Below are 27,763 nucleotides of genomic sequence, written 5' to 3'. Positions count from 1 at the left end.
CCTGGTGGGGGGTTATGAGTGTATGGGGGGCGGTGGTAGTGGAAGGCTTTCTCAGTTGGGGGGGCTGGGGTGTTGTTGGTCAATGTGAGGCTCTCTTCATGGGGGAGGGGGGTGTTGGTCAGTGTCAGGGTCTCTCCGTGGGGGTGGGGCGATTTTTGTGTTGCCTGGGGCAGCATGAAACCTAAATACACCACTGGTTGCACTTGTTTGAGGTACATGATTGGCGTTAATTAGCTGCCTGAGCTATGGGCTTTGCAAAGATGGAGTGCAGAAGAGAAGTCAGTGTTAGGGATGGGCTTGGCTCTCACCTTTATCTGGATGAACCCCCTCTCCTTTATTTCATAGCCCCCGAGGTCTCTCAGAGCGCTGGCCGTGCTTTCAGAGGCATGAATCCGTAGGGCTGTCAGGATAAAGAGATATATAAATAGGACAAGAACATACAAATCTGCCTCTATTTAGGACTAATGAGGAAAGAGCCACCCCAAGCTGTTCATTGTTTTATGGATGATAGAGAGTCAAATCTGCTGGAAGTCTCTTCTGTCTCCTGGGGACTTTATTGGTGGGATCTATCAACTGATTTCCCAGATCTGTACACCTGCTGTGCCTCTTCTGGGAAGGCCGTCCACAAGGTTTAGGAGGGTGTCTATGGGAAGGTTGGACCATTCTTCCAGAAGTACATTTGTGAGGTCAGGCACTGATGTCGGGGGAGGAGGCCTGGCTCGCAGTCTCCACTCTAATTCATACCAAAGGTGTTCTATCAGGTTGAGGTCAGGACTCTGTGCAGGCCAGTCAAGTTCCTCCACCCCAAACTGGCTCCTCCATGTCTTTATGGACCTTGCTTTGTGCACTGGTGTGCAGTCATGTTGGAACAGGAAGGGGCCATCCCCAAACTCTTCCCACAAAGTTGGGAGCATGAAATTGTCCAAAATGTCTTGGTATGCTGATGCCTTAAGAGCCCTTCACGGGAACTAGGGGGCCAAGCCCAACCCCTGAAAAACAACCCCACACCATAATCCCCCCTCCACCAAACTTTACACTTGGCACAATGCAGTCAGCCATGTACCATTGCCAGGAGGGCAACCGCCAAACACAGACATGTCCATCGGATTGCCAGACATAGAAGCGTGATTGGTCACTCCAGAGAACACGTCTCCATTGTTCTAGAGTCCAGTGGTGGCGTGCTTTACACCACTACATCCGACATTTTGCATTGCACTTGGTGATGGAAGGCTTGGATGCAGCCACTCAGCCATGGAAACCCATTCCATGAAGCTCTCTACACACTGTTGTGCTAATCTAAAGGCCACACCAAGTTTGAAGGTCTTTAGCTATTGACTCTGCAGAAAGCTGGTAACTTCTGCGCACTGTGCGCTTCAGCATGCACTGACCCCGCTCTGTCATTTGGTGGCTGAGTTACTGTTGTTCCCAGTTGCTTCCACTTTGTTATAATCCCTCTAACAGTTGACCGTGGAATATTTAGTAGCCAGGAAATGTCACGGAGGGACTTATTGCACAGGTGACAACCTATCACGGTACCACGCTTGGAGTTACTGAGCTTCTGAGAGCGACCCATTCTTTCACAAATGTTTGTAGAAGCAGTCTCCACTCTAATTCATCCCAAAGGTGTTTTATGGGGTTGAGGTCAGGACTCTGTGCAGGACAGTCATGTTCCTCCACCCCAAACTCGCTCCTCCATGTCTTTATGGACCTTGCTTTGTGCACTGGTGCGCAGTCATGTTGGAACAGGAAGGAGCCATCCCCAAACTCTTCCCACAAAGTTGGGAACATGAAATTTTCAAAAATGTCTTGGTATGCTGATGCCTTAAGAGTTCCCTTCAATGGAACTAGGGGGCCAAGCCCAACCCCTGAAAAACAACCCCACACCATAATCCCCCTTCCACCAAACTTTACACTTGGCACAATGCAGTCAGGCAAGTACTGTTCTCCTGGCTACTGCCAAACCCAGACATGTCCATCGGATTGCCAGACAGAGAAGGGTAATTGGTCACTCCAGAGAACAAGTCTCCACTGCCCTAGAGTCCAGTGGTGGCGTGCTTTACACCACGGCATCACATGCCACATGATGTTTGGAGGTCTTAAACTATTGACTCTGCAGACAGTTGGTGCGCTGCAGCATTCGCTGACCCCGCTCTGTCATGTGACGTGGCCTACCACTTGGTGGCTGAGTTGCTGTTGTTCCCAGTTGCTTTCACTTTGTTATAATCCCACTAACAGATGACCGTGGAATAATTAGTAGCCAGGAAATGTCACGGATGGACTTATTGCACAGGTGACAACCTATCACGGTACCACGCTTGGAGTCACTGAGCTCCTGAGAGCGACCCATTCTTTCACAAATGTTTGTAGAAGCAGTCTGCATGCCTAGATGCTTGATTGTATACACCTGTGTCCATGGAGGTGATTGGAACACCTGAATCACATGATTGGGAGGGCGGGCCCAATACTTTTGGTAATATAGTGTACATATAGCCTCCGTGATTAAGGATATCCAATGAATGAAAGGGGCAGCCAGAAAATGAGGTGGCCTGTATCTGACTTGCTGCAGCTTCTAATGCACATGGTAAGAAGCTCACAGTGTGCAGTGAAATCAGAGAAAGCCATTTCAGTCCAGCAAAGGAGCCGGGACAACTGTGCAAGACTGAGTGGGAGGCTGGAGTTCTGCTTTAATCTAGCAGGGATGGTTTCATCACAGAAAACTAATAAAATGCACCAAGTTTACCTACGTAGACTGTTGCTTTCCATTCTTGATGCCATGTTAACTGTGTCCCCAAACAGGCAGTACCTGGGCATGGTCACCCCCACCACACCAGCAACCACGGGACCTACAACCAGCAGGGGGCAGAGAGCAGTATGTTAGATAATACAGGATACAAAATGCATCTAAAATGAATCTGTCATCAGATATACTGTATGTTCCATGTTAACTGCAGCATGCCAAGTAATGTATCACCACCAGGAGCATCCCTAGACAGGTGCGGGGGGTGCGCGCTGCACCGGGTGACACCTGTCGCACGGGGTGACACCGGACCCGCTCCACGAAAAGGTAAGTTGTAAAGCAAGCTGACGATCCCCGAAGGATGGATGGGATCTGCGGATTGAGAATAATGGATCAGAGTCCGACCCATTATACAGCAGCTTAGTGATTAGCACTTCCGCCTGGCAGTACTCGGGTCGTTGGTTCGAATCCCAACCACGGCACCACCTGCCTGGAGTTTGCATGTTCTCCCTTTGCCCGTGTGGGTTTCCTCCGGGTACTCCGGTTTCCTCCCACACTCCAAAGACATGCAGGTAGGTTAATTGGATCCTGTCTAAATTGTCCATAGTATGAATGTAAGTTTAGGGACCTTAGATTGTATGCCCCTTGAGGGTTAGGGACTGATGTGAACGTACAATATATATGTAAAGCGCTGCGTAAATTGACAGCACTATATAAGTACCTGAAATAAATAAATTATACTCCCCAAGATGAAGATCTGATCCATCCTGCGGGAATCATCGGCTTGCTTTAAAACTTACCTTTTCCTGGAGAAATCAGTTAACTCCGTATAGGTTGCAAGCTGAGGATCCCCGAAGGATGGATGGGATCTGCGGATTGGGGAGAATAATAGATCGGACTCCGATCCATTATGCTCAATCCGCAGATCCGATCCATCCTGCGGGGATCGTCGGAGAGGGTGTCACCAAGTGTTACAGCACCGGGTGCCACCAACCCTAGGGACGCCCCTGGACACCACCAGATACTTAATACCTCTCACAGAGATCACAGTACTCCCCCTGACAATGTCTTCATCTGCTTCTCTCTCCAGAAGGACGGCACCATTTTTATGCAGGCATCACCCGGGGTCACCATCACCTTCCTGGACTGAGATGGTGGCTCAGAGATGACACAAACATTTAACTGATGAAAGACTGAAAGTCAATTAATGGCAGATGAGGGGGGCTGCCTCACATTTTATCAACCATTGAACTTGTAAATAGTAAATTCCAGCCATTTCACAATATACAGGCAACACTATGGGGTCCACTTATAAAAAAACATTTTCCATAGCATAACACAAATCTAATGTTGATTGAATGTTCTCCACTGACTTAAAATGAAAAATACCAAAGTTGGCCACTAGATGGTACTAAGTATTATGGCAAATACCTATGATACTTATTGCCATCTAGTGACCAAATGTGGTATATTCCATTTTAAATCAATGGAGAACATTCAATCAGCACAGAAAATAGCCTAATAATATGGGTTTTGTTTGGCTTCCATTCACACTGAATGAATGTCCATGCAAACATTCACTGGATGAATTTTTACAAATACAACCCAACATTTTCAGCAAAGCTCAACCTCTTATTAGAAAAACAGCTCCAGTCCAGTGGCTTTGCGTACGCTGGGATGATGTCATCAATCTGCTGCAGGCAGGAGGAAGCATTTCCTCAGTCTCCTCTCCCGTGGACAGACTGTACATCGTAGCTTTGTCACAAGGCGAGAGGTGCAGCAGGGTTTGATCTGTGTCTGCGAAGAGCTGAACACATACAAGATTCAATTATGAAATAAAGGCGTACCTGTGTGCAGTCCGATCCGCAGCTTCAGCTTCTCATTGGGTACGTGTCGTATGCGGAAGGTCATCATGGCGCTGAGAAAATGGAGAGACATTGTAGAAATCTCTGCCACGTGCTGGAGACCGTTCCTGAGCGGAAGACCACTTGCGACCATATATGCGTCCCCAATTGTTTCAACCTGCAATTAAAGTGTATATTACCTTAAATACTCAGTTTTTTTCTCTATGTATATGTAAATATATTTTATAAATCATAGTCTCTATCGTTTCATGTATGTCTTCCATCTGAAGTACCTGGTTGATCCTGCCAGTTGTTTTTTTTTCCTTTCTGAGTTAGCATGGTCAGTTTTCATCCGTTGGCTGGCCATTTTGGGGGTACAGGACACTGTGCAGACACACTGCATGCCTGCAGGGGTGGACTGACAACTCATGGGGCCCCCGGGCAATAGGGGATCATGAGGCCCCTGTGTCCTTGCCCAAACTCAAAAAAACCTATGAAAAAGGTACCAGGGGCATCTCATGGGGCCCCCTATTGACCCCGGGCCCTCGGGCAGTGCCCGAGTTTCCAAATGGTCAGTCCGCCCCTGCATGCCTGCATTGGGCAGTATGATCACCCGCTACGCCCCCTGATCAATCATAGCTTGCCTCTGGCACGCACCCCCTCCCAATCACAGCCTGCATCTTACCTGAGGCTGAACAGACTATGGAGTATAGGTTTACCATGTGTCTGCACAGAGTCCTGTAACTCAGCCCCCCACTATCAGGAAGCTGAGATGTATAGTCACATGCCAGAACGTTTTGCCAATTTTTAAAAACCTTTTTCAAGACCAATAAAAAAAGAAGAAAAAAAAAGGGAAATGGGTAACTCAGCACTGCAATGGGGGTCCAGTACCAATGCAAAAATACCCAAAAAAGATGTAGTTTGTGTATGTGCGTGCAGTATGTATGTATACTAGTAGTTCTCTGCCTGTGTTTTATTCCTGTAATTGTAGTTTGTAAAATGGCATTCTTGTTTAATAAAGACACAATAACTCACTTCTGGGTTTCCTTGAATTACTGCAAGAGTTGGGACTCTAGATTCACACCAGTGGTGCCCTCTGAAGAGTGATCAGTGTTTGGATCGCTCTTGAGAGAGCATTTGACAAGCGATGAGGAGGTATTGTATCGCCTCCTCAGCACCTGCTTTCACCCCTTGATCCTTGCACCAGCTCAACTGCAACTGCCTGTGTGCTTGCAGGGTGCCTGTGGAGCAGCCTCATTCACTTGAATGGGTCACATTTGGCAGCCTCTACACCTGCCAAACGTGACACAGGGTAAAACTGTTGTCACAGATGCAAAGGATTGTGACTGCAGTATGTATACACCCCCATCCGCTACCTCTGCAGCTAAAGGGGGAAGTGGATGGGGGCTGTAAAAATGCCGCGGTTGAGCCGGGCCCCCCAACCCCATGCGTGAATGAGCTCTAAGACAAACAGCAAGAAATAACAAATCACATACTCATATATATTTCCAGGAGGCTGCTATAACTAAAGCATTCTAAATATAAAATACATGACACCATTATTCTGTTGACACATTTTTTGCATTTTATTACCAATGCTATTAGCATCATAGTACTAAAATAAAATTTTTGAGTCTTTATCATATTTTGGTAAATTTGTAGCACTACAGACACACTGACCTATTACACTGAAACTAAGAAATATCTCCTTAACCACTTCCAGTCCGGACACTTTCACCCCCTTTCTGTCCAGGCCAATTTTCAGCTTTCAGCGCTGTCACACTTTGAATGACAATTGCGCGGTCATGCAACACTGTACCCATATGTATTTTTTAGCATTTTTTTGAGACAGATGAAACTTTATTTTGGTGGTATTTATTCACCACTGGGATTTTTTTTTTTGCTATATAAATGAAAATGTCCAAACATTTTGAAAAAAAGTGTTTTTCTTATAAAATTTTGCAAATAAATAATCTTTCTTCATAAATCTTGGCCAACATGTATTCAGCTATCTTTTTAGTAAAAAAAAAATAACCTAAATTAGTTTATAACCAAAAATGATAATTTTTCAAAAAACTTTTTTACAATTTTATTTATTTTTTTATATTATTATTTATGTTTTTTTTAACATACTGTCACCCTAGCAGTACAGTGTCACCATGGAGACACTATACTACTTGTGGGGGTTGATGAAGATTTTTTTCTTTTTTTACACTGATTGCTTTTACACCCATAAAGGCTGTAAAAGTAATCATTTCTCCTTCTCTCTGGCTGCATTGTTGCAGCCATTGAGAAATACTGTGATAGCTGTGATTGGTCACAGCTTGTCACATGGTACAAGGCTGTTGTGAATAGCCCTGTACCATGTGACCTCTGTGATCATTCACAGATTTCACATGTAGCAAGCAATGATGTCAGAAGTGACATCTTGCTTACTACTATTCATGTGATCACTGATTGGCCAATCAGTGATCACATGATCGGGACCTCACACAGAGGTCCAAGGGAGGGCGCACAGTCCAAAATGGCGGGCGCCGTTTATGAACGGAAACCCACCCCTGCACTTCCCCCATCCAGCCGTTTATATACATCGGCTGGATAGGAAGTGGTTAAAGTGGAGCTCCAGGCTCCCCCCCAAAAAATGAAATATCAGCAGCTATAAATACTGTAGCTGCTGTACTTTAATATAAGGACACTTACCTGTCCATGGATCCAGGGATGTCCACACCTGAGCCGATTCTTCAATCCGCTTTAGGTGCAGGTGCCAGCATCTTCAGTAAGGCAAACCGGAAGTGAAGCCCTGACAGCCAGTTTCCTAATACGCATGCGCAAAATGTGCTGCACTTTTTTTGAATGGTCCCACAGTCTTCTGGGACCTGTGAAATGTCCCAGAAGGCTGCAGGGGAAGGAGGGGGGCCCAAACTTCTGGATCAGATATCCGTGTCATCTGACTAGAAGTGGGAGCGAGTACCTGTCAAAACCAGGTACTTGCTCCCCCAAAAAAGTGTCAAATGTGGCAGTGGAGGGGGGGGGGGAGACAAACAAGTGGAACTTCCCACTTTAAATACTATATTGGGCCTTATTACCTTTGTGCGATGGAAGCTTTTAATCGTATAGCTGGTAATAATTTTGATAATTGTCCATCTGTACTGACCGGAGGCAATGTACGTGCATTAGGCTAGGTTCACACATTCTGTATTGTGAAAATGCATTTTTTTTGTATGTTTTCATACAACACCCATAGGGCAATGAATGGGCTGCCCTGTGCATGTAGCATGAAAATATGCAAAAAAATTGACTTCATGGACTATGCTATCTACACTTTGACGTGGAGGAGAATAGGTTTTGGGAAATTGTTTTATTTTTGTAAGGTAAAAGTTGTAAAGTCCAATAAAAATTAATCTTAGAAAAAAATCTCTGTAATCTTTGTACCTTGTATACATCGTAGATTTTGATGATCTCATCGAACAGGCTGTACAGGTCATTGAGAAGATCGACCACCTGCAGTGGGGTGCTGGAAGAGCACAGCGTCGTAAAACCCACAATATCCGAGAAGAAGATGGTGACTGAGCTGAAACTCTCCGGCTCCACCGATTTACCAGCCATCAGCTGCTCTGAGATAAAGCTGAACACAGAGTTGCTTACTTAAAGTGGACCTGACATCAAATATATTCTATTTTTCATGTTACATGCATGCTAAGTAAAGTGTAACAATCAAATATATTACTTCTCACAGAGGTCACAGTACCCATATGGAAGAAATATATATTTGAAATATATTTTAAAAATATTTTTCCCAAATATATTGACATATATTTGAAATGCTACAAATTCCACCATATTCAATATATTTCAAAAACATAGTTCAATATATATACATATATATATATATATATATATATATATATATATATTTATTTTTAAATATATATATTTATTGAACTATGTTTTTGAAATATATTGAATATGGTCGAATTTGTAGCATTTCAAGTATATGTATATTTTTAAAATATATTTCAAATATATATTTCTTCCATATACACACAAAGTTGTGCTCAAAAGTTTGCATACCCTGGCAGAAATTGTGAAATTTTGGCATTGGTATTGAAAATCTGACTGATCATGCCAAAAAATACTCTTTTGTTGAAGGATGATGATCATATGAAGCCATTTATTATCAAATAGTTGTTTGGCTCCTTTTTAAATCATAATGATTACAGAAATCACCCAAATGGCCTGGATCAAAATTTTCCCTCCCCTAGAATGTTTGGCCTTGGTACAGACACACAAGGTGACACACACGGGTTACAATGCCAATTAGAGGTTAATGTCCCACATCTGTGGCTATTTAAACTGCAATTAGTGTCAGTGTACAAATAGTCAATAAATTTGTTAGCTCTAATGCAGGCCATAGATGGGTCGAAAATCGGCCGATTTTTCTTTTAAAAAACGAAAAATCAGTTGTTCAAGTGGCCGACGTTACCATCAATGGTAAAAAAAAATCGGCCGATTTTCTACCCGTCTAGAGCCGGCAAAAAGTGTCCCTGCAGAGAGCTCTGCTATTTCTTTGACAGTTCTCTGACAGTTCCTTGACATTTATAGAAGTTGCAACAATGTATCTATTTGTTTCCATTTAGGATACAGATGTTTTATTCGGAAACAAATAGATACAATGTTTCAACCGCTGTAAATGTCAAGGAACTGTCAGAGAACTGTCAGAAATAGCGGAGCTCTCTGCAGAGACACTTTTTGCTGGACTGGAATTCTTCTTATTTTCATCCTACTTCTTCTTCTTCTTCTTCATCCTCATCCTCTTCTTCTTCTTCATCCTCATCCTCATCTTCTTCTTCTTCATCCTCTTCTTCTTCATCCTCATCCTCTTCTTCTTCCTCATCCTCTTCTTCTTCCTTATCCTCTTCTTCATCATCATCATCCTCATCCTCTTCTTCATCATCATCATCCTCATCCTCTTCTTCATCCTCATCCTCTTCTTCTTCTTCTTCATCCTCATCCTCCTCTTCTTCTTCATCCTCATCCTCTTCTTCTTCATCCTCTTCTTCTTCCTCTTCTTCTTCATCCTCTTCTTCATCGTCTTCCTCTTCTTCTTTTTCTTCTTCTTTTTGTCTTCCTCTTGCAGGTCACTGCTCATGCGCAGATTTTTTATCGGTAAAAAATCGGCCGATTTGCCCACTAATTGCCGCGAAAATCGGCCGATCGGCAAAATCGGCCGATTTTTTTCCAACTTTACCGAAAAAAAAAAACGGCCAAAATACCGAAAAACGGCCAACCAAATCGCCCACTAACGATCCGAAAATCGGCCGATTTTATTTTCGGCCGAAAAATCGGCCGATTTTCGACCCATCTATGGCCTGCATAACATGGAAGCACTGACTAGGCTAGATATGGAGCCATGGGGATCAGAAAAGAACTGTCAAACGTCCTGCATAACAAGGTAATGGAACTTTATAAAGATGGAAAAGGACATAAAAAGATGTCCAAAGCCTTGAATATGCCAATCAGTACTGTTAAGTCACCTATTGAGAAGTGGAAGGTTTGGGGATCTCTTGATACCAAGCCAAGGTCAGGTAGACCAAGAAAAATTGCAGCTATAACTGACAGAAGAATTGTCTGGGATTCAAAGAAAAACCCACAGGCAACCTCAAAAGAAATCCAGGCTGCTCTGGAAAAAGATGGTGTGGTTGTTTTTAAGGAGTACAATACGGTGATACTTGAACAAAAATGAGCTGTTTGGTCGAGGTGCCAGAAAGAAGCTTTTACTGCACCAATGCCACAAAAAAGCCCGGTTACAGTATGCCTGACAACACCTTGACATGCCTAACCGGGCCTTTTTGTGTCATTGATGCAGTAAAGGCTTCTTTCTGGCACCTCGACCAAAGCAGTTATAAAGCAGTTGTGTTGCAATGATGCCATCTTGTGCTAAAATAAGAGTTGACAGTTAGTTGGGTCAAACTTTGTTTCTTTGTTGGAGTCCGCAGTCCCTTCATCCAGCTCATACACGGGTCAAATTCTGAAATAATTTTCTTTCAAAAATCTTTTCTAAGAATTTTCATTCAAATTTCGCACCATTAGTGGGTCATAGAAACGGCCGATTTTCGTGTGACCATCGAATTTGAGTGATTGGGCATGTTTGAAATTTTGTTAAAAACAACCGAATTTCAAATAGATGATGGGAGAATCGTGCAAGAAATAAAAATGAAAAAGAAATGAGTGTGAGCTGTTACCTGGAAAGAAAAGAAAATTCTTGTCCACAAAAATTATTTTCTGTAGCAACATGTGAAATTGAAGGCTTGGTTGGTTGAATGTTCAAAATCAATGGTGGCACCATCGGATTACAAAATGCATGAAATATCCGATTTTCTAAAGAAAATTTGTTTGGAATTGGACCCTTGAATGACCTGCATTCCCCATGCAATCTTAGTATTGGGTGTGTTAAGGCTTGCACACACTGTAATAAAGTAAATCAGAAGTGCAGCGCTAGAAGGGAAATACAGTATGAGTAATAAACGTATATACATCGTTAGATAAACAGTTCTTTAGGTGACTTGAAGTGACCTCAGGTGCTGTCATGTGCCTGTATCCTCCTATTAGTAAGGTGCTGTGATATAAAGTGCGGAAAGAATGCGCACTCACCAGAACGCGCAATTTAATGAGCGTTTGTATATATTTGTCCTGATGTCATCTGCTAGTCTGGGTAATGTCTGTAATCCAGTGTATTCCCTTCAGTGGTCCTAGATGCTGATAGTAGGACATCAAGGTGGTCCAGGGTTCCCCTCAGGTATTAGCTCAGGTACTGCCCTATGGGGGTTGTAAGGGCTCCCTCTCCGGTGGTCAAGTGGGTAGCTGTAACTCCCCAGGGGGAGATTGGCAAGTCCCCCCAGACGACGTGCATGCGCACAAAACGCATAGGAGGAGCCAGCAACGCCGTGACGTCACGCCGCCAGAGCATCGTGGAGCTCCGGTGGCCATCTTATGCACTGGTTAGTACACATTGTTTTTATTCTACTTGTTGCAAGAATCTTCGTTTATACTTCAATAAACCCCATACTATACTACACTATGGAGATGTCTCTGCTTTGACTCCCCTGGGGAGTATTAATTTACAGCTACCCACTTGACCACCTGAGAGGGAGCCCTTACAACCCCCATAGGGCAGTACCTGAGCTATCACCTGAGGGGAACCCTGGACCACCTTGATGTTCTACTATCAGCATCTAGGACCACTGAAGGGAATACACTGGATTCCAGACATTACCCAGACTAGCAGATGACATTAGGACAAATATATACAAACGCTCATTAAATTGCGCGTTCTGGTGAGTGCGCATTCTTTCCGCACTGTATATATCACAGCACCTTACTAATAGGAGGATACAGGCACATGAGAGCACCTGAGGTCACTTCAAGTCACCTAAAGAACTGTTTATCTAACGATGTATATACGTTTATTACTCATACTGTATTTCCCTTCTAGCGCTGCACTTTTAATTTACATTGTTTCTTAGAGGTTTTTATCGTTACCTGGTGCACAGCTGCTATATACATTTTTTGCGTGTGCGCTCACATATATCTATTTTATTGATTACACTGCAATAATGTCTACCCCTGCCCCCTCTCCACATGACATTTTTTGGGCAATTGGCCAGTCAGGCTGAGGTACCACATCCTGGGAAGAGGTCACATACCTGGAAGAACAGAGTATTTACAACAACTCAAAAAAACTGAGTATTAGCGGGTGAGGGTTGCTCTTTCAAGAGAACATGTCACTGTCCCCATAATGGAGTTTTTTTTTACAAATATGGCCTAGTATCTCTCTATTTATAGTATCTGCTGCTTTCTGTGACCTTCGGCCTGTTACACGACTCTGCCTGAAGGCCTTCAGCCCTGACCATCTTTATGGATGATTCCCTTCCATGGAAATCTGATACTTGGCTTTGTTAGTTCGGCGGTTGTCATTGGTGGAATAAAGCTAAAAACTGCAACCTGGAAGATTGATACAACCCTCACCTCCTTGCACAGGTCTCTGGGGAAGGGTGGCACTCCTTGGACTCCATGCTACAAGCAACATACATCTACCACTGGTGGAGCAGAGGAGCCACATCGATCCATGATGGACTGATTCACAGAAGGGGGCTTATTTAGTGATTCCCAATCCTCAGGCAATTACCTAAGGAATGTAAAGGCTGTGGTAGGTCTGAGCCCTAATCAGATATCAGTTGTGCCGAGATGAATTCTGGGTGGACATGAAGCCATAGATACCCATTTTGTTCTATATACTCTATAAATGACAAGAAATGCCCAATCTATCTCAGAATGGCTGTCTTCGAACAGGGCCCACACTTTGCACAGCTCTGGAAGTTGATGAGCTGAGGATTGTGAATTACTGAGCTGTATAGGGAAATAGTGGAGAACGTTCACCTCATTGTGAAAAGAGTCAGCCTATCTCTTCTCTGAAGCTCTGTCACCCTAGACCAGAGGTTTCCAAACTTTTTGGCCTGAGGGCCACATTGTGTAGTTTACAAATATTCATGGCCAAAAAAGAAAATCTCTATCAGAGTCCTCCTTTCATCAGGATCTCATTCACAGTCCTCATTTACATCAGACTCCCTATCAGAGTCCCCCTTACATCAGTGTCGCCCCTTAGAGTCCCCTCTTATGTCAGGGTCTCTTTCTATATCAGAGTTCCCCCTTACTTCAGGGTCACCAATATAGTCCCCCTTACATAACGGGTCCCCATCATAGTCCCCCTTACATCAGGGGTCCCCATCATAGTCACCCTATATCAGAGTGTCCTACTTTAGAGTTCCCCCTTACTTCAGGGTCCTCATCATAGTTCCCCTTACATAAGGGTCCCCCCTTAGAGTCCCCTCTTTTGTCAGAGTCTCCTTCTATATCAGAGTTCCCCCTTTCCCCCTTACTTCAGGGTCCCCATTATAGTCCCCCTTATGTCACAGGTCCCCATCATAGTCCCCCTTACATCAGGGGTCTCCATCAGAGTCACCCTATATCATAGTCTCCTTCTACTTTAAAGTTCCCCCTTACTTCAGGGTCCCCATCATAGTCCCCCTTACACCAGGGGTCTCCATCAGAGTCACCCTATATCATAGTCTCCTACTTTAAAGTTCCCCCTTACTTCAGGGTCCCCATCATAGTCCCCTTTACATAAGGGTTCTCATCGTAGTCCCCCCTTACATCTGAGTCCCCATTAAAGTCCACCCTTACATTAAGGTCCCCAACACAGTCCGCCTTTACTCAGTGCGGGTGTGGGTTATGGGGGGAGGTTAAAATAGAGACTAGGGATGCACCAATATCGATATTGGTGCTGATACTGAGTATGAAAATGCTCAGAACACCTGAGACAATACTTTGCGGTTCAATTTGCGTCAATACAAAATGTATGGACAAAAAGTGCACCGTAAAGAATAACATGCAGTTTGAACACTCAGGAAACCTACCTACACCGATTCCATGCTGTCACAGAAGGAACAGCTGGGAATTTTAAATCCCTGCAGATTTCTCTTCTTTCACTACAAGGATGACAGTATGGGTTAGACGGCCTTTGATCACAGTGCTGACCAATCAGAAGCCATCTAGCTCATACTGTCACCCCTGCAAGGAGAGGAGAAACAGCCGCGGGGATTTCAAATCCCCAGACCCATGAAGTGGATTTCTCTCCTCTCCTTGCAGGGATGACAGTACGGTGACGGTGCTGTCCAATCAAAAGCAGTCTAGACCGTACTGTCATCCCTGCACTGAGAGGAGAGAAAACCACGGGGATTTCATATTATTATTATTATTATTATTATTACATCGGGTTTATATAGCGCCAAAGGGTTTGCTCAGTGCTGTACAATAGAGGGGGGGACAATACATGAAACAGTACAGCAACTACAAACAGCACACAAGGGGTAGAGGGCCCTACTCTTTCGAGCTTACAATCTAGGAGATCTCCAGCTTTTCTTTCTGTGACAGCATGGGTTCGGTGCAGGGAGGTTTCCCGCGCCACTCCTGTGTGACAAGCCTGGGTTCACACAGGAGCAGTGGGGAAACCGCATGCAATTTGGTCAGGAATCGCACTGCATTCCTGTTCAAATCGCATTCTATTCTTTGCAGTGCAATTTGCATCCACACATTTTGTATGTACGCAAATCGCACCGCAAAGTATCGGTATCGGCGCGTACTTATTTATTTCAGGTATTTATATACCTACCTATATGCGTACTTGACCAAAAGTATCGGTACTCGTACTCACCGATCAAAAATGGGTACTAGTGCATCCCTAGCGGAGACCATAGGCTGCCTCTGCTGACCTTAATCCTCAATCTGTGCACACTGAGTATATGCCACTGACCTTGGCTAAAGGCCAGATGAAATATTGTAGTTAGCCACATGTGACCCAAGTTTGGAACCCCTTTGCCCTAGACCAAGGGCCTAGACCATCTCTAACCAGCTCACCATCCTACCTCGGCAGCATTGTCGACAGCAACTTGTCTGTCCTCTTTTTCTCGGCCATGAGCTGCACGGTGCGCTCCTCCACCACATCCTCCAAATGATTGGCGTATTTTTCCAGCTTATTCACCATGTTGTCTAGAATGCTGACGTGTCTGCAGATATAGAATAGATTACTGTACACAGGTAAAGGCCTGATGGCCGATTGTCACAGAAAAAGCCAAGAATGGGGCGTGTCTCACCCTTCAGGGCTGGCTCCTCGTAGACTCCTCTTTATAGAGACAAAGGACGGCCGCCGATCTGGGTTCTCATCCCAGCACATCTTCAGCATGGTGATAATGCGCTCGTTACATTTCTCCACCGAAATGGAGGGTCTCATCGGAACCACGGCGTTCGGGTCTTTGATTCTTTGAATGACTTCTGAATTTAAAATAAGAGTTTAGTGTTTAGCTTTAAAACAGTTCTCTTGGGCCAGCTTGGGCCAGCATGGGCCAGCTTGGCCAGAATGAGTTATTTAAAGGGACATTAAAGTGGAGATCAGCTTTAAAGCAGCTTCATCTGTCTGAATTTTCTTTTATAAGGTCACGCTCATCTCAGACAGTCTTAGTCAAGGGGTGGTATTAATAATAAAGTCTAACTTTAGCAACAACATATTTTTTTTACTTTTGAATAGAATAGAGAATGGTTATAAAGCCTGGTCTGAGCAGCTACATTAGCATATATGCAATGCTTTCCTGCTCCACCTCATTGCACTGAACCAACAAGAACTCCATCTAGTGGAAAATCTACATATTTCTTTATTTAAAGCAGAAATGTGATCTGATTATATTTTGCCTTGCCCAGTTGCACCTTTCCCCCTTATGTACATTGTGACGGGAGTCACTTTGGGTGGGGGACCCATGGAACCCAGCTCACTTTGGAGAGGTGGGGAGATCCCTGTCTCGGCTCCCCATGTCCCTCTTGCATGTGGGTTACCCTGTGCCTGTTGGGGGTACATGGTGATCTGTCCTAATATTGTGTGGGGGTTGTTGATTGTTTAGTGTTGTGTGGTTGCCTCCCATTGTTCTATTGTGTGTCTTGCTTGGGAGCAAACTATTATGGGATGTATGTGTTTATGTGTATTAGCTTAGTGGGGGGGGGGGTGTCTCCAGCAGCCCTCCCTCCTGATGGGACTGTCTGCTGGTGTGAAGTTTGAATACTTGTGTGTCTCTTGTTTTTAAATGTAGATTGTCCTGCCCTGTGTCATTATGCAGGGAGGGGGGATTGTCCCCTTAAGTGCATATATCTTGTACCTGTGTTAAAATAAACTAGTCTACCTTCTGGTTTACTTCAAGACTGGTGTCGTCTAGTCTTGTATGGTCTGCTGTGGTGTCTGTTGTCGGTGTTCGGACGGGGAAGCGGTATTCTAACGGAAGTACCCAAGCGCAGTCGGGGTCGGCTCCGTTACATACATGCTAATCACATTTCTAAATAAAACCTTTCCATTTTCATTACACACCTTATTTTAGAACGAATGGCATTATCACTGGATCTCTGTGCTTCTTTATGCAATGCAGGCAGATCATGGTTGGTGGGAGGTGCCAGCAGGTTTCTGCACTTAGGTTCCAGAAAACCCCACAGCAACCTGTCTCAGTAATCCTCTTAAGAGCCCTCAGCCCTGATGCAAGCAATAGGCTGGCTCTTGGGAGGAGTTATGCAAATATGAAAATGCTTTGATGAGTGGGTGTCAATGTGGAAAAATGGGCGTTCCTAGGCAGACTGTATTTGCATGCAGATTGACCTCCTAGGGCATGCCCACATGTGATGCTGAGCTGCCATGATTGAAAGAGCTGAAATCCAGGGAATGAAAGGGCAGACCAGGGACAGTCAAGCTGGGGAGGAAAGAGCTAGATGATGCAAGATGACCTCCAGACAGGAAATGCGATGATTCTTTCTGACTTGTTTCAGCTTCTAATGCATATTGTGAGAAGCTCACAGTGTGCAGGAATCAGAGTAAGTAATTGCAGTCCAGGAGAGGAGCTGTTACAACTGTGAAAAACTGAAGGGAAGGCTGAAGGTAGGTTTAAATGCACCTCAAGGTTTTTGATTGATAAAGGTGCCTTCAAGGAGAACATTTATATTCTGTGGATCATCCTTATTTTTATATATGTTTTATTCGATCCTTACTGCCATTTATAGGAAAGGTTCAGTCTATAGAAATGATTAGTTGTAGGCTGTAAGTTGCCCACAATGGTTCAGCCCTGGGGCGGACTGACCATTTGGAAACTCGGGCACTGCCAGAGGACCCGGGGTCAGTAGGGGGCCCCATGAGATGCCCCTGGTACCTTTTTCATAGGCTATTTTGAGTTTGGGCAAGGACACAGTGGCCCCATGATCCCCTATTGCCCCGGGGGCCCCATGAGTTGTCAGTCCGCCCCTGGTTCAGCCACATAGGGGATCATTGTAACAGTCAGTTTCTTTGCACCTTTCCTCTGGATTTGTTATATGACAGCCTTTCTCAGCCTTCTTACCCAAGAGGAACCCTTGAAATCATTTTTAGGTCTCAGTGGAACCCCTGCTAAAACCAATTCATTGGTGGTCAGTGGGAGGAATGCCATGCTACAGGCATCTAAACAGATCTTTGGTGTCACATATGGAAAAGCCAGATAGCCATCTACAATGGATAGAAGGATTATAGAGATGCCATTCTCAACCAGGGTCCTGTGGAACCTTAAGGTTCCTCCAGAGGTTTCCAGGAGTTCCTTCAAATGTGGTTAGCTGACCTCCAATCTTATGGTGCCTGCGTGGGAAGTCAACCAGCCACAACTCAGGAAACCCCTGGAAACCTCTGGAGGAACCCTAGGGTTTTCGAGGAAACTCTGGCTGAGCATGGCTGCTCTATAACCCTTCCATCCTCCTAAACATTTTACCTTCTGGTTCCATGTTGAGGTCCTGGAAAGGTCCGTCCTCGCTGTTATGAATGAGCTCTCTCATAATTATGGCAAAGCTGTACACGTCCCCTTTCTGCGTGCCATGAAAGTGGAATCTCCCCATCCGTAACAACTCTGGAGCCGTCCAGTAAAGTTCTATAGTAATACAGAGAGAGCAAAGGCTGAGGATTAGGGTGGATTGTCCTTCAGTGGATACATCAACAGTATGAGGCTTTTCTGCTTCTGAAATTGGATGCAGCTTATTCTGGCAGACACAAATATTTTCAGCACCTGAATTCGGACAGCACTTAAAGCAGCTCTTCCTGTTGGAAAAAAAATGAAAAGTCACCAGCTACAAATACTTAAGCTGCTGGGTTTTAATAAAAGGACACTTACCTGTCCTCATCCAACTGGTTCACTGTGGGCAGTTGGCTGTGATTCCTTGTGGCTTCACACCTGGCTTCCCACTGTGGATGAGCAAGCCGCTTTGCACTTAGCAAAAGGTTCCACAGCCTTCTGGGACCTGTGACGTGTCTTTAGCAGGATCTCCCATTCCACCGGGAGTCCTGATTGACTAGCCGGTGCCAGATGATCATAGAGCCCAACAAAGACCAGATTGGTTTTATTGGGCTCCATGACAAGGGTCTCCAATTTTTCTAAGCAAAGAGCCAGTTTATTGTCCTTCAGGCTTTAGGGAGGCCGGACTGTGGCCAGCAGGAATAGAAAATGCTCAGCATCAGTGACCGATCATTGGTTTTATTGGGAGGAATAGTGCCCAATTGTTGATATTAATGAGGAGAATAGTGCCCCATTGATGGTGTCAGTAAGGGGAATGTTGCTCCATCATTGGTGTCAGTTGATAGAACAGTGACCCGAAGGCCAGAAAGGCAAGCAGAGGTCCACATCCGCCCCCCGGGCTGCAATTTGGAAACCAATGCTCTATGATATAACAAACCGGAAGAGATGACCTTACAGTTGCAAGAAAAAGTATGTGAACCCCTTGGGATTACGTGGAGTTTTGCATGAATTGGGCATAAAATGTGCTCTGAACGTCATCTAAGTCACAACAATAGAATAACACAGTCTGTTGAACATAATACTACACAAACATTAGATGTTGCCATGGTTTAATTGCACACTTAGATGACGTTCAGAGCACATTTTATGCCCAATTCATGCAAAACTCCACATAATCCCAAGGGGTTCACATACTTTTTCTTGCAACTGTACATCACCTTACTCGGAAATACAGGGTGCCATTTTTAAAAAAAGGAAAATAATTTAATCATATCGACCTTGGTGTGATTAAATGCTTTTAAGAGCAGCGGAGGGATTTGATATTGACGCCAGATCTCTCCACAAAGAGTACCTGTCACTGCCTATTGCTGTCACAAGGGATGTTTACATTCCTTGTGACAGCAATAAAAATTATTTTAAAAAACATTTTTAAACTGACAGTGTAAAGAAAAATAAAGAAATAAAGAAAAAAAATAAAGTACCCCGTGGGGCCCCCTGTGCGTAAAGGCATATGCTTGCATCGGTCATACACATGCAAACAGCGATCGCCCACCACATATGAGGTATCACAGCGAACGTCAGGTCATGGGCAGTAATTCTAGCACCAGATACCCCCTGTAAATCTAAAGTGGTAACCTGTAAAGGCTTATAAAGTGTTGCCTATGAGTAGAAAATTTGACCTCACTTGTCACTGTTGCATGGGCGATTGCAGTTTTAAAACAAGACTGGTTTGTTATATATTTACATGGCTTTTATATTTTACAAAAAAAATTTGGTTATGTATTGTGGGGTTTTTTGCATTAAAATTTTTTTAAAAAGTGTATTTTTTCCAAAAAAAATTGCATTTGAAAAACTGTTGCGGAGATATTGTGCAGTATTAAAAAATGCAACTCCCACTAATTTATTCTCTAGGGTCTCTGCTTTAAAAAAAAATGGGAAGACATTGGGGGGTCAAATTGAACGATGGTGGTATGGTGTTTCACCATCATCACACAAAGAGCCAGCGCCTGATTCAATCACACCATACCAATGAATCCGTTTCGGTTGGCCCCTCCCCTTTAGTATTTGAGGTGATTTTATGCAGGATTTGTGTCGCATACCAGAGTAGATGACATTTTTAAGAGTGATGTCTCGATGTGTCGTTCCATATTTGAATTCCCATAAGGCAAAGCCGGACAGCTTGACCTGCATTCGGCTGTCTACCAGGCAGTTGGTGGGCTTCAGGTTTCCGTGAGAGATCAGAGGGCTGCTGTGGAGAAAGCCCATCCCCTGAGGAGACATATACAGGTATATTCAGTAAGCATGCTGGCCAATGGGTAATCCCCTACTACTGAACAGTTCCCAGGAGGCAGATCAGCTATAAAATCTTTTTGGTTGCCAGGAATTCCTACACTATTCACATCGCCAATTGTCTTGTTTATTTGCATTAAGGCTCAGGTCACACTGCTGCGACTTGGGATCCGACTTGTGAGACCCCCAAGTCACATGACATGTGAAATCCCATGTTAGTCAATGAGAGTTGTCTTAAGTGGCACTACTGAAGTCGCTCTGACTTTAGAAAAGCTTCCTGTACTACTTCAAGGTGACTTCTATCCGACTTGTGCCCATAGACTTTAATGGAATTTGCCTCCAAGTCAGATCCTAATCTATAATGATGTGATTCGGATCCGACATTACAGGAAGATTACACAGGCATTCCCTGAAAGTCTCTTCAGAGTTGCTTCAAAGTAGTAGTGAACAGGGGCAAACTGACAACTCATGGGGCCCCCGGGCAATAGGGGATCATGGGGCCCCTGTATCCTTGCCCAAACTCAAAAAAGCCTATGAAAAAGGTACCAGGGCCATCTCATGGGGCCCCCTACTGACCCCGGGCCCTCAGGCAGTGACTGAGTTTCCAAATAGTCAGTCCGCCCCTGATAGTGAAGTTGCCTGGCAAAGTCACACTGCAAGTCGCGCGACTTTCAGGTAGCAGTAGTGTAAATCGAGATTTAGACTTAACAGTCTTAAGAAAACTGTATACAGTGAGGCATAAAGATAAATATATACTGAAAAATAGATATATGGTGTACATACACTTTAAGGGATGTAAATCAAAAGCACCCTGGTGACTCTGGCACTATGTTCTGGCCCACCCATATGTGTTTTTGCTGCTATTTTATTGAACTGTATTAGGTTACTATTGTATGCTGACATCAAATAGCAGTTTAGAGCCACTAGAACTACTTTACCTACTGTATGTGATTTGGTTCTACCCTCCTGTTTTGTGCTAGTTTGTTCAGTCCTAGCTAGACCCTATAAACCAGGAAAAAATGCTCGGCTCAAGGTTCTGTTTCTCCCCGCTCTCCCCAGTGACAGGAGCATGTTCTTTACAGTCTTAGGCTCCTAAAATCGACTCTATAGCCAGGGGTGTCCCTAGGGTTGGTGTCACCCAGTGCGATTACACTTGGTGACACCCCCTCCGATGATCCCCGCAGAATGGATCGGATCTGTGGATTGAGCACAATGGATCAGAGTCTGATTCATTATGCTCCCCAATCTGCAGATCTGATCCATCCTGCGGAGATCGTCGGCATGCAACCTATACGGGGTGACACCGGACCAGCTCCACGAAAAGGTAAGTTGTAAAGAAAGCCGACGATCCCCGCAGGATGGATCGGATCTGCGGATTGAGCATAATGGATTTGAGTCTGATTCATTATGCTCCCCAATCCGCAGTTCTGATCCATCCTGCGGGGATCGTCGGCATGCAACCTATACGGGGTGACACCGGACCTACTCCACGATAAGGTAAGTTGTAAAGAAAGCCGACGATTCCCACAGGATGGATCGGATCTGCAACTTTGCTTTACAACTTACCTTTTCGTGAAGCGGGTCCGGTGTCACCCCATGCAGAAGGTGTCACACGGTGCAGCGCGCACCCCCGGCACCTGCCTGGGGACGCCACTGTCTATAGCAGCACCAAAAGAACTGCATACTATATTAAAAGACTCATATTCATTTATTCATCAGTCCAGCAAAAAGCTTAATCAATCTGAGATGCAAACTCTCTAACATGTTTCACTTGGAAAGAAGCTTAAAGTATAACTAAAGGCAACATTTTTTTGTTTAGTTTTGGACAGAGTGGAGGTGGATTAGAACCCCTGTCAGTTGTTATTGCTGTCTGCGCCCCCCATTAGGGAGATCCCCCCTCTCTTTGTCCTGTTTACTGTTATCATTGATAGCAAAAGTAAAAGAAACCCCAAATTTTGGGTTGTTTCCAAAAAAGTAATACAGGGGAAATTTTCCAGTGGGCACACTGATCCTGAAGACCTGGGGGTCCCCAAGGAATTTCCTTAATTTGTAGGGATTTTCATTCACTTCCAGTTTTGGCTATGGGACAGGAAGTGAAAGGAAATCTCCCCAATGGGGTGCATATTGATAAAATGACATGGGGTATAACCCTTCCTTACTCTATCCAAAATGAAAAAAAGTTTTGCTGATAGTTCTACTTGAAATCCTGTTTGATTAAAGTGGTTTTAAAGGCTGAAGGCGTTTCTATACATAAAGGTAAAAAACCTTCTGTGTGTTGCTCCCCTGACAGCCCCCCTAATACTCACCTGAGCCCCCTCTCAGTGTGTCCCGGGTCTCCCTCTCTTCATTGGCTGAGACACAGTGTCACATTCGCGGTGTCAGACCCCAGACCTTCTCACCAAACTCGTGACCGAAGGACTAGCCCTGCAATGGGCAAACTACGGCCCGCGGGCCGTATACGGCCCGGCGGACCTTTTAATCCAGCCCGCGGAGCGTGATACATTGGCTGTCAGGATGTGTGTAGGCGGGGCAGCGTGGCGAACGTGAGGGGAGCTAGGCTCCTCTCACAGTCCGCCCTGAAGACCGGAACGGCGCGGGATACATTGGCTGTCAGGATGAGTGTAGGCGGGGCAGCGTGACGAATGTGAGGGAAGCTAGGCTCCTCTCACAGTCCGCCCTGAAGACCGGAACGTCGCGGGAACACGGCGAGAGGAACGCGTGGAGCAAAGGTAAGAAAAAATTAACACAGGGGGGACTTGTCTTACTACTTGGGGGGGAATAGTACTATGGGGGATGAATTAATATGGGGAATGAATTACTATATGGGGGATGAATTACTATATGGGGGATGAATTACTATATGGGGGATGAATTACTATATGGGGGATGAATTACTATGGGGGATGAATTACTATATGGGGGATTAATTACTATGCTTACTATGGGGGAGTATTACTATACTTACTATGGATGACACATACACATCATTCATCTACTCTTGGTCCGGCCCCCGGGTCCAATATATGAACCCATTGCGGCCCTCAAGTCAAAAAGTTTGCCCACCCCTGGACTAGCCGATCTAAAACCGCGATGTCACGTGCGTAACAATGCCACACCCAGCTGCACCCTGCACAACGATTTTCCAGCTAATTGGACCACAATCTATGTACCGGCAGCCTGAGTGATTACTACTGGGTCAGGTTAATTATGCAATTAACCCTTCACACTGCCACCACCTCCTTTTTGTACAGAGAAAGAGGAAACTCGGCAATATCAGCTAAAACACTATAATGGTTGAGATAATCGTCTGCATAATATGGTCACCACAGGCCGATTATGCGGAGAGTTAAACACAGTAGCGTTCTCTTTAGAGGTAGGAATTCGTAAATTGCAATGAAGCGCTATAGAAACAGTTCAACACTTTCAGAAGGAAAGATTTATTACTAAAAAGGTCAAACGGGTGCAATAAAAATATTTACAGAAAAGATTTAACTAAGATATATTTATATAAATATACAGAGACTAACGGCACAGCAAAGAGATATCAGAGAGAGGTGAAAGGGTTAAGGTAATTGCCAAAGTCCTGGGTGAGCAGATCCAAGTTTCAGAGCAAAAGGGCACGGGTCTCCCCAGGTGGTATTGATATTAAAATAGGAGACGTCTTCAACTCTTACTCTTAGACCTGACAGCCTATTATATAGTCCCCAGCAGGGGGTGGCTCTGAAGTCAAGGACCAATACCCCGTTTAGGGCGTGTAGATATGGGTGGATACCTCAACTAGAGCCAAAATCTCCCATAACTCATATTTTGGCCCATAACTTTCCAGCTGCACAAGTGACATTCCATCCATGGGTAGATTATGCAGACATGTCTGAGGATTGATTAGATATGAATCATGAAATTATACACTGTACGGTTCACAAGATCTACTTTTCTGTTTTCGTATGTATCCGAGACAATGCGAGTGACCTAACTGTTCACTTTCTTGTGGCTAATCTGTCGATAAGTCCACTTTTTATGTAAGTCTCTCATATTCCAAGATATGAGACATAGGGGAGAAATGGATTTTGAAAAGTGTTTATCTGATTCTGTCACCTACGCAGAGTTAGGTTTATTAGGTTGGAATCTCTTTCAATTCCTGGGAAAGCTTGCCTTATCTCTTACGAGGTGTTACAATTTGCAGGTTCTTTGGACAGGGAGACCCCAGCTCCCTTGGGGGGCTTTATAGCTCCTATGACCCTCCTGTGACATTCCCAACTCACACACATACTGGCCAAATGTCGCCGGGCCTCTCTGAGGAGGGAGGGGGGAAGAATGAGGGAGAAATATATTTGTCAGGATGGTTAATCCCTTTGCCAAGATGGAGGTTGAAGCCAAAATGCTTGAACCGCATCCATCTCTGGGTATACGCTGTTACACACAGCAATGGAAGCCATTGGCTCCCTCTGCTGTCAATCACAGGGAGAGCGGGGGGCAGGGCTGAGCCATGGCTATATCTGTAAGGATCTGTACGGATAAAGAGGGGCTCGGGAACAAGCACACACCAATGCCCCCATAGCAAACGTTTTGCTATTGGGGGCATTTGTCAAGGAGGAGAAGCCAGGAGCGCCAGCAGGGGACCCGAAAAGAAGAAGATCAGGGCTGCTCTGTGCAAAACCATTTTTAAAAATGAACCTTTAATATCAGTTTAAGCTCCTTACCCCTTGTAACGCACTGGGGTGTTTGCATATTGGATCTTTTTGTTGGACGGATACACACATGGATATAAGAGATTTAATACAGTGAGTAGTTTTCTTTCCTCTTATGGAGTTGTTGTAGAGTTCTAGCTAGACCCTGTTTCTGTCATGTTCCATCAGTCAGTGTTATTTCTTAGCACAAACAGGACCTAGGAAAATCATTATCTCCTTACATTTCAAAAGATTGGAAAAACATCCTCTGAACAGCACTTATATGAAATAAAATGACATTGAATTCAACTTTTGTGTCTTATTGAGGACTTAAGCTGCTTGTGGATGATGTCAATTTAGCAGGTGACTATACTGTCATGGCAGACAGGATCTGTGAAGGTATATCAATGTATAAATGCATTTGAAACAGAACACATCCCTTCTATCCCTATACAAAAACCTTTACGTGTATAGACTTTCTATTTTCTTATCCCTTCCTCCTAGATTGTAAGCTCCAAGGATCAGGGACCTCCTAACCCTCTTGTATTGAACTGTATTGTCTTCCGTTATATTGTAAAGCGCTGAGCAAACTGTTGGCGCTATATAAATCCCGTAGAATAATAATAAAATGGCCAAATATAGTCTCTCGTTAAGTCTCTACCAGGGGCGGACTGACAACTCATGGGGCCCCCAGGCAATAGGGGATCATGGGGCCCCTGTGTCCTTGCCTAAACTCAAAAAAGCCTATGAAAAAAGGTACCAGGGCATCTCATAGGGTCCCCTACTGACCCCGGGCCCTCGGGCAGTGCCCGAGTTTCCAAATGGTCAGTCCGCCCCTGGACTCTCTACTTAAGGTTCATAGATCAGTGGAAAGAGGATATGAACAGGGAACAGCACCCAGCTGGATAGGCCTGGCAGCCACTACTGAGACCTGGGCCTGTGGACAGTTACCCCCTTTGTGGCTACTGCAAGTATAGATAAAGGAGACTTACATTAACAATGTCATATGCAAAGGAGAGCTTGAAGACCCAATCCAGCTCAATGTCGTTATTGTGCAAAACATCCTAAAATTCAGAAGATATAAGCGGTTATCTACAAAGTTACTGTATATATACAGGAACAAAACACACTTATATATACTTTCCAATATACACAGCCCAATTGTGTCCTGATTTTGTTTTGTTTTTTTAATATTTGTATCTAGTTATGGGATGTGGCAGTTTAACACAGAGGTTTACTGTTTATATTTTGCTTCTCTGATTCCTCGCCTCCACCCTCAACAACACACTAATGCTATTTTTAAATAAACCCTGTTCTGTTTTTATTACATTCTTTATTTGCTACCCATGATGGCATTACTGGTTCTCTGTCCTTCTCTATGCAATGCAGGCAGATCATGGCTGGTGGGAGGGGCTAGCAGGATGCTGTACATAGCTTCCTGAAAACATCACAGCACCCTGACTCAGTACTCCTCTCAAGAGCCCTCAGCCCTGATGCAAGCAGTGGGTTGGCTCTTGGGAGGAGTTATGAAAATATCAAAATTCTTTGATGGGGTGGATGTCAGTCTGGAGGAGTGGGCAATCCTAAGTGGACTGTAATTGCATGCACGCTCCCATATATGTTGCTGAGACTCAATGACTGAAGGAACTGAAATCCTATGAATGAAAGGGGCAGATGCAGGGGATTGTTCGCTCAGCATTGACGCATTCGCTCAGCATTGACGTATTTTTTTAAATGATCACAAGGCGTTCTTTAATAGGATGAGGCAGAGAGGAGGATTGCCTCCTCATCCAACCAGAGAATGCCTTGAATTCATTTTAAAAAAAGTGAAATGGCAGCAGTAACAAGTGAATGACCCCACCCCAGGTTGGGTTACTACAGGTCAGGCTGGATGACTTAACAGGTTGGGACTCTTTTGCCTCCACCTGGTTCTGGAGGACCATGGAAGCTTCCAGAAGACAGTGGGCATGTTTATGGGAGTCTAACCAATCCCAAGTTTGGAGACCCTTGTAGAGTGGTGAGGTCAACCCATAACTAGGAAAGAGTCAGGCTGACAGAGTGCTGAGGAGGCTGTTGGTGGCCTGGGAGGGACCCCTAGTTCTAGGGGGGCTGGCCCCCAGGCAGAGCTCGGGCTGACTCAGGAGGATCCATTCAGCCTAACCCTAACATTTAACCGTGAGGGCCAGTTCACACTACATACGTTTCAGTGTGCTTTTTTTCTGCATCCAAAATGCACAGAAAGTAGGGTATAAGGCTGTCAATGTCATAGTTCACATCAGTGCTTGCAGTTCCAGTGCATTCCAGTTGCAGAAAAAAAGTAGAGCTGAAGCACAGTAAAAACGCATCAGAAACACACTGGAACGCACCAAAAACACACTGGAACGCACCTGTTCCTATTTAAATGGAAGAAAGAGAGAGGCAAAAAATTAACCGGAAAGCATCAAAAATGCACCAGAATGCATAAAAAATGCATCAAAACTGCACCAGAATGCGCCAAAAATGTGAGTGCGGACACACATCTGGAACTCATCTGGAATGCATTTCCATGGTGTGAACTGGCCCTAAGAGCTGATTCACACATGTGTGCAGATTGAAGTTCAGGTTTCACAGCTAATTGATACAGTATTTGTTCACAGGTTCACATCAGGTTAAGGACAGAATTAGCTCAGGATCTTATCTTGTTCACACATATGCGGTTTAGAAACGGTTCCCATGGAAGTCCATAGCCTGTAATCTGCATCTGAAGCGGACCACACTGCTCAAAAATCGGACATGACTCTTTTTAAAACCGCACTGAATCCGCACCTCCAGTGCACCGGACATACACTATAT

At 44.6% G+C, this 27,763-nt stretch overlaps 1 protein-coding gene across 1 annotated transcript in view; it reads right to left on the bottom strand.

The window, feature by feature from the left end:
• LOC149446098 (guanylate cyclase 2G-like) overlaps positions 1 to 27,763 on the bottom strand; it is an 84,415-nt gene that overhangs the window by 8,013 nt on the left and 48,639 nt on the right. The window contains exons 12-20 of the mRNA XM_089653028.1: positions 25,924 to 25,995; positions 20,075 to 20,243; positions 17,958 to 18,113; positions 15,291 to 15,468; positions 15,063 to 15,203; positions 8,014 to 8,206; positions 4,585 to 4,759; positions 2,745 to 2,843; positions 309 to 400 (exon numbers count right to left, since the gene is read on the bottom strand). Of these exons, the coding sequence (XP_089509154.1) occupies positions 309 to 400; positions 2,745 to 2,843; positions 4,585 to 4,759; positions 8,014 to 8,206; positions 15,063 to 15,203; positions 15,291 to 15,468; positions 17,958 to 18,113; positions 20,075 to 20,243; positions 25,924 to 25,995 (1,275 nt within the window). The remainder of the gene's footprint in view (positions 1 to 308; positions 401 to 2,744; positions 2,844 to 4,584; positions 4,760 to 8,013; positions 8,207 to 15,062; positions 15,204 to 15,290; positions 15,469 to 17,957; positions 18,114 to 20,074; positions 20,244 to 25,923; positions 25,996 to 27,763) is intronic.

The sequence above is a fragment of the Staurois parvus genome, unplaced genomic scaffold (assembly GCF_062004578.1).
Source record: "Staurois parvus isolate SC_StPar_1 unplaced genomic scaffold, SC_StPar_1.0 ptg000697l, whole genome shotgun sequence".
Classification (NCBI taxonomy): Eukaryota; Metazoa; Chordata; class Amphibia; order Anura; family Ranidae; genus Staurois; species Staurois parvus.
The sequence above is the reverse complement of the archived record's forward strand: the minus strand, read 5'-3'. Positions and strand labels throughout refer to the sequence as shown.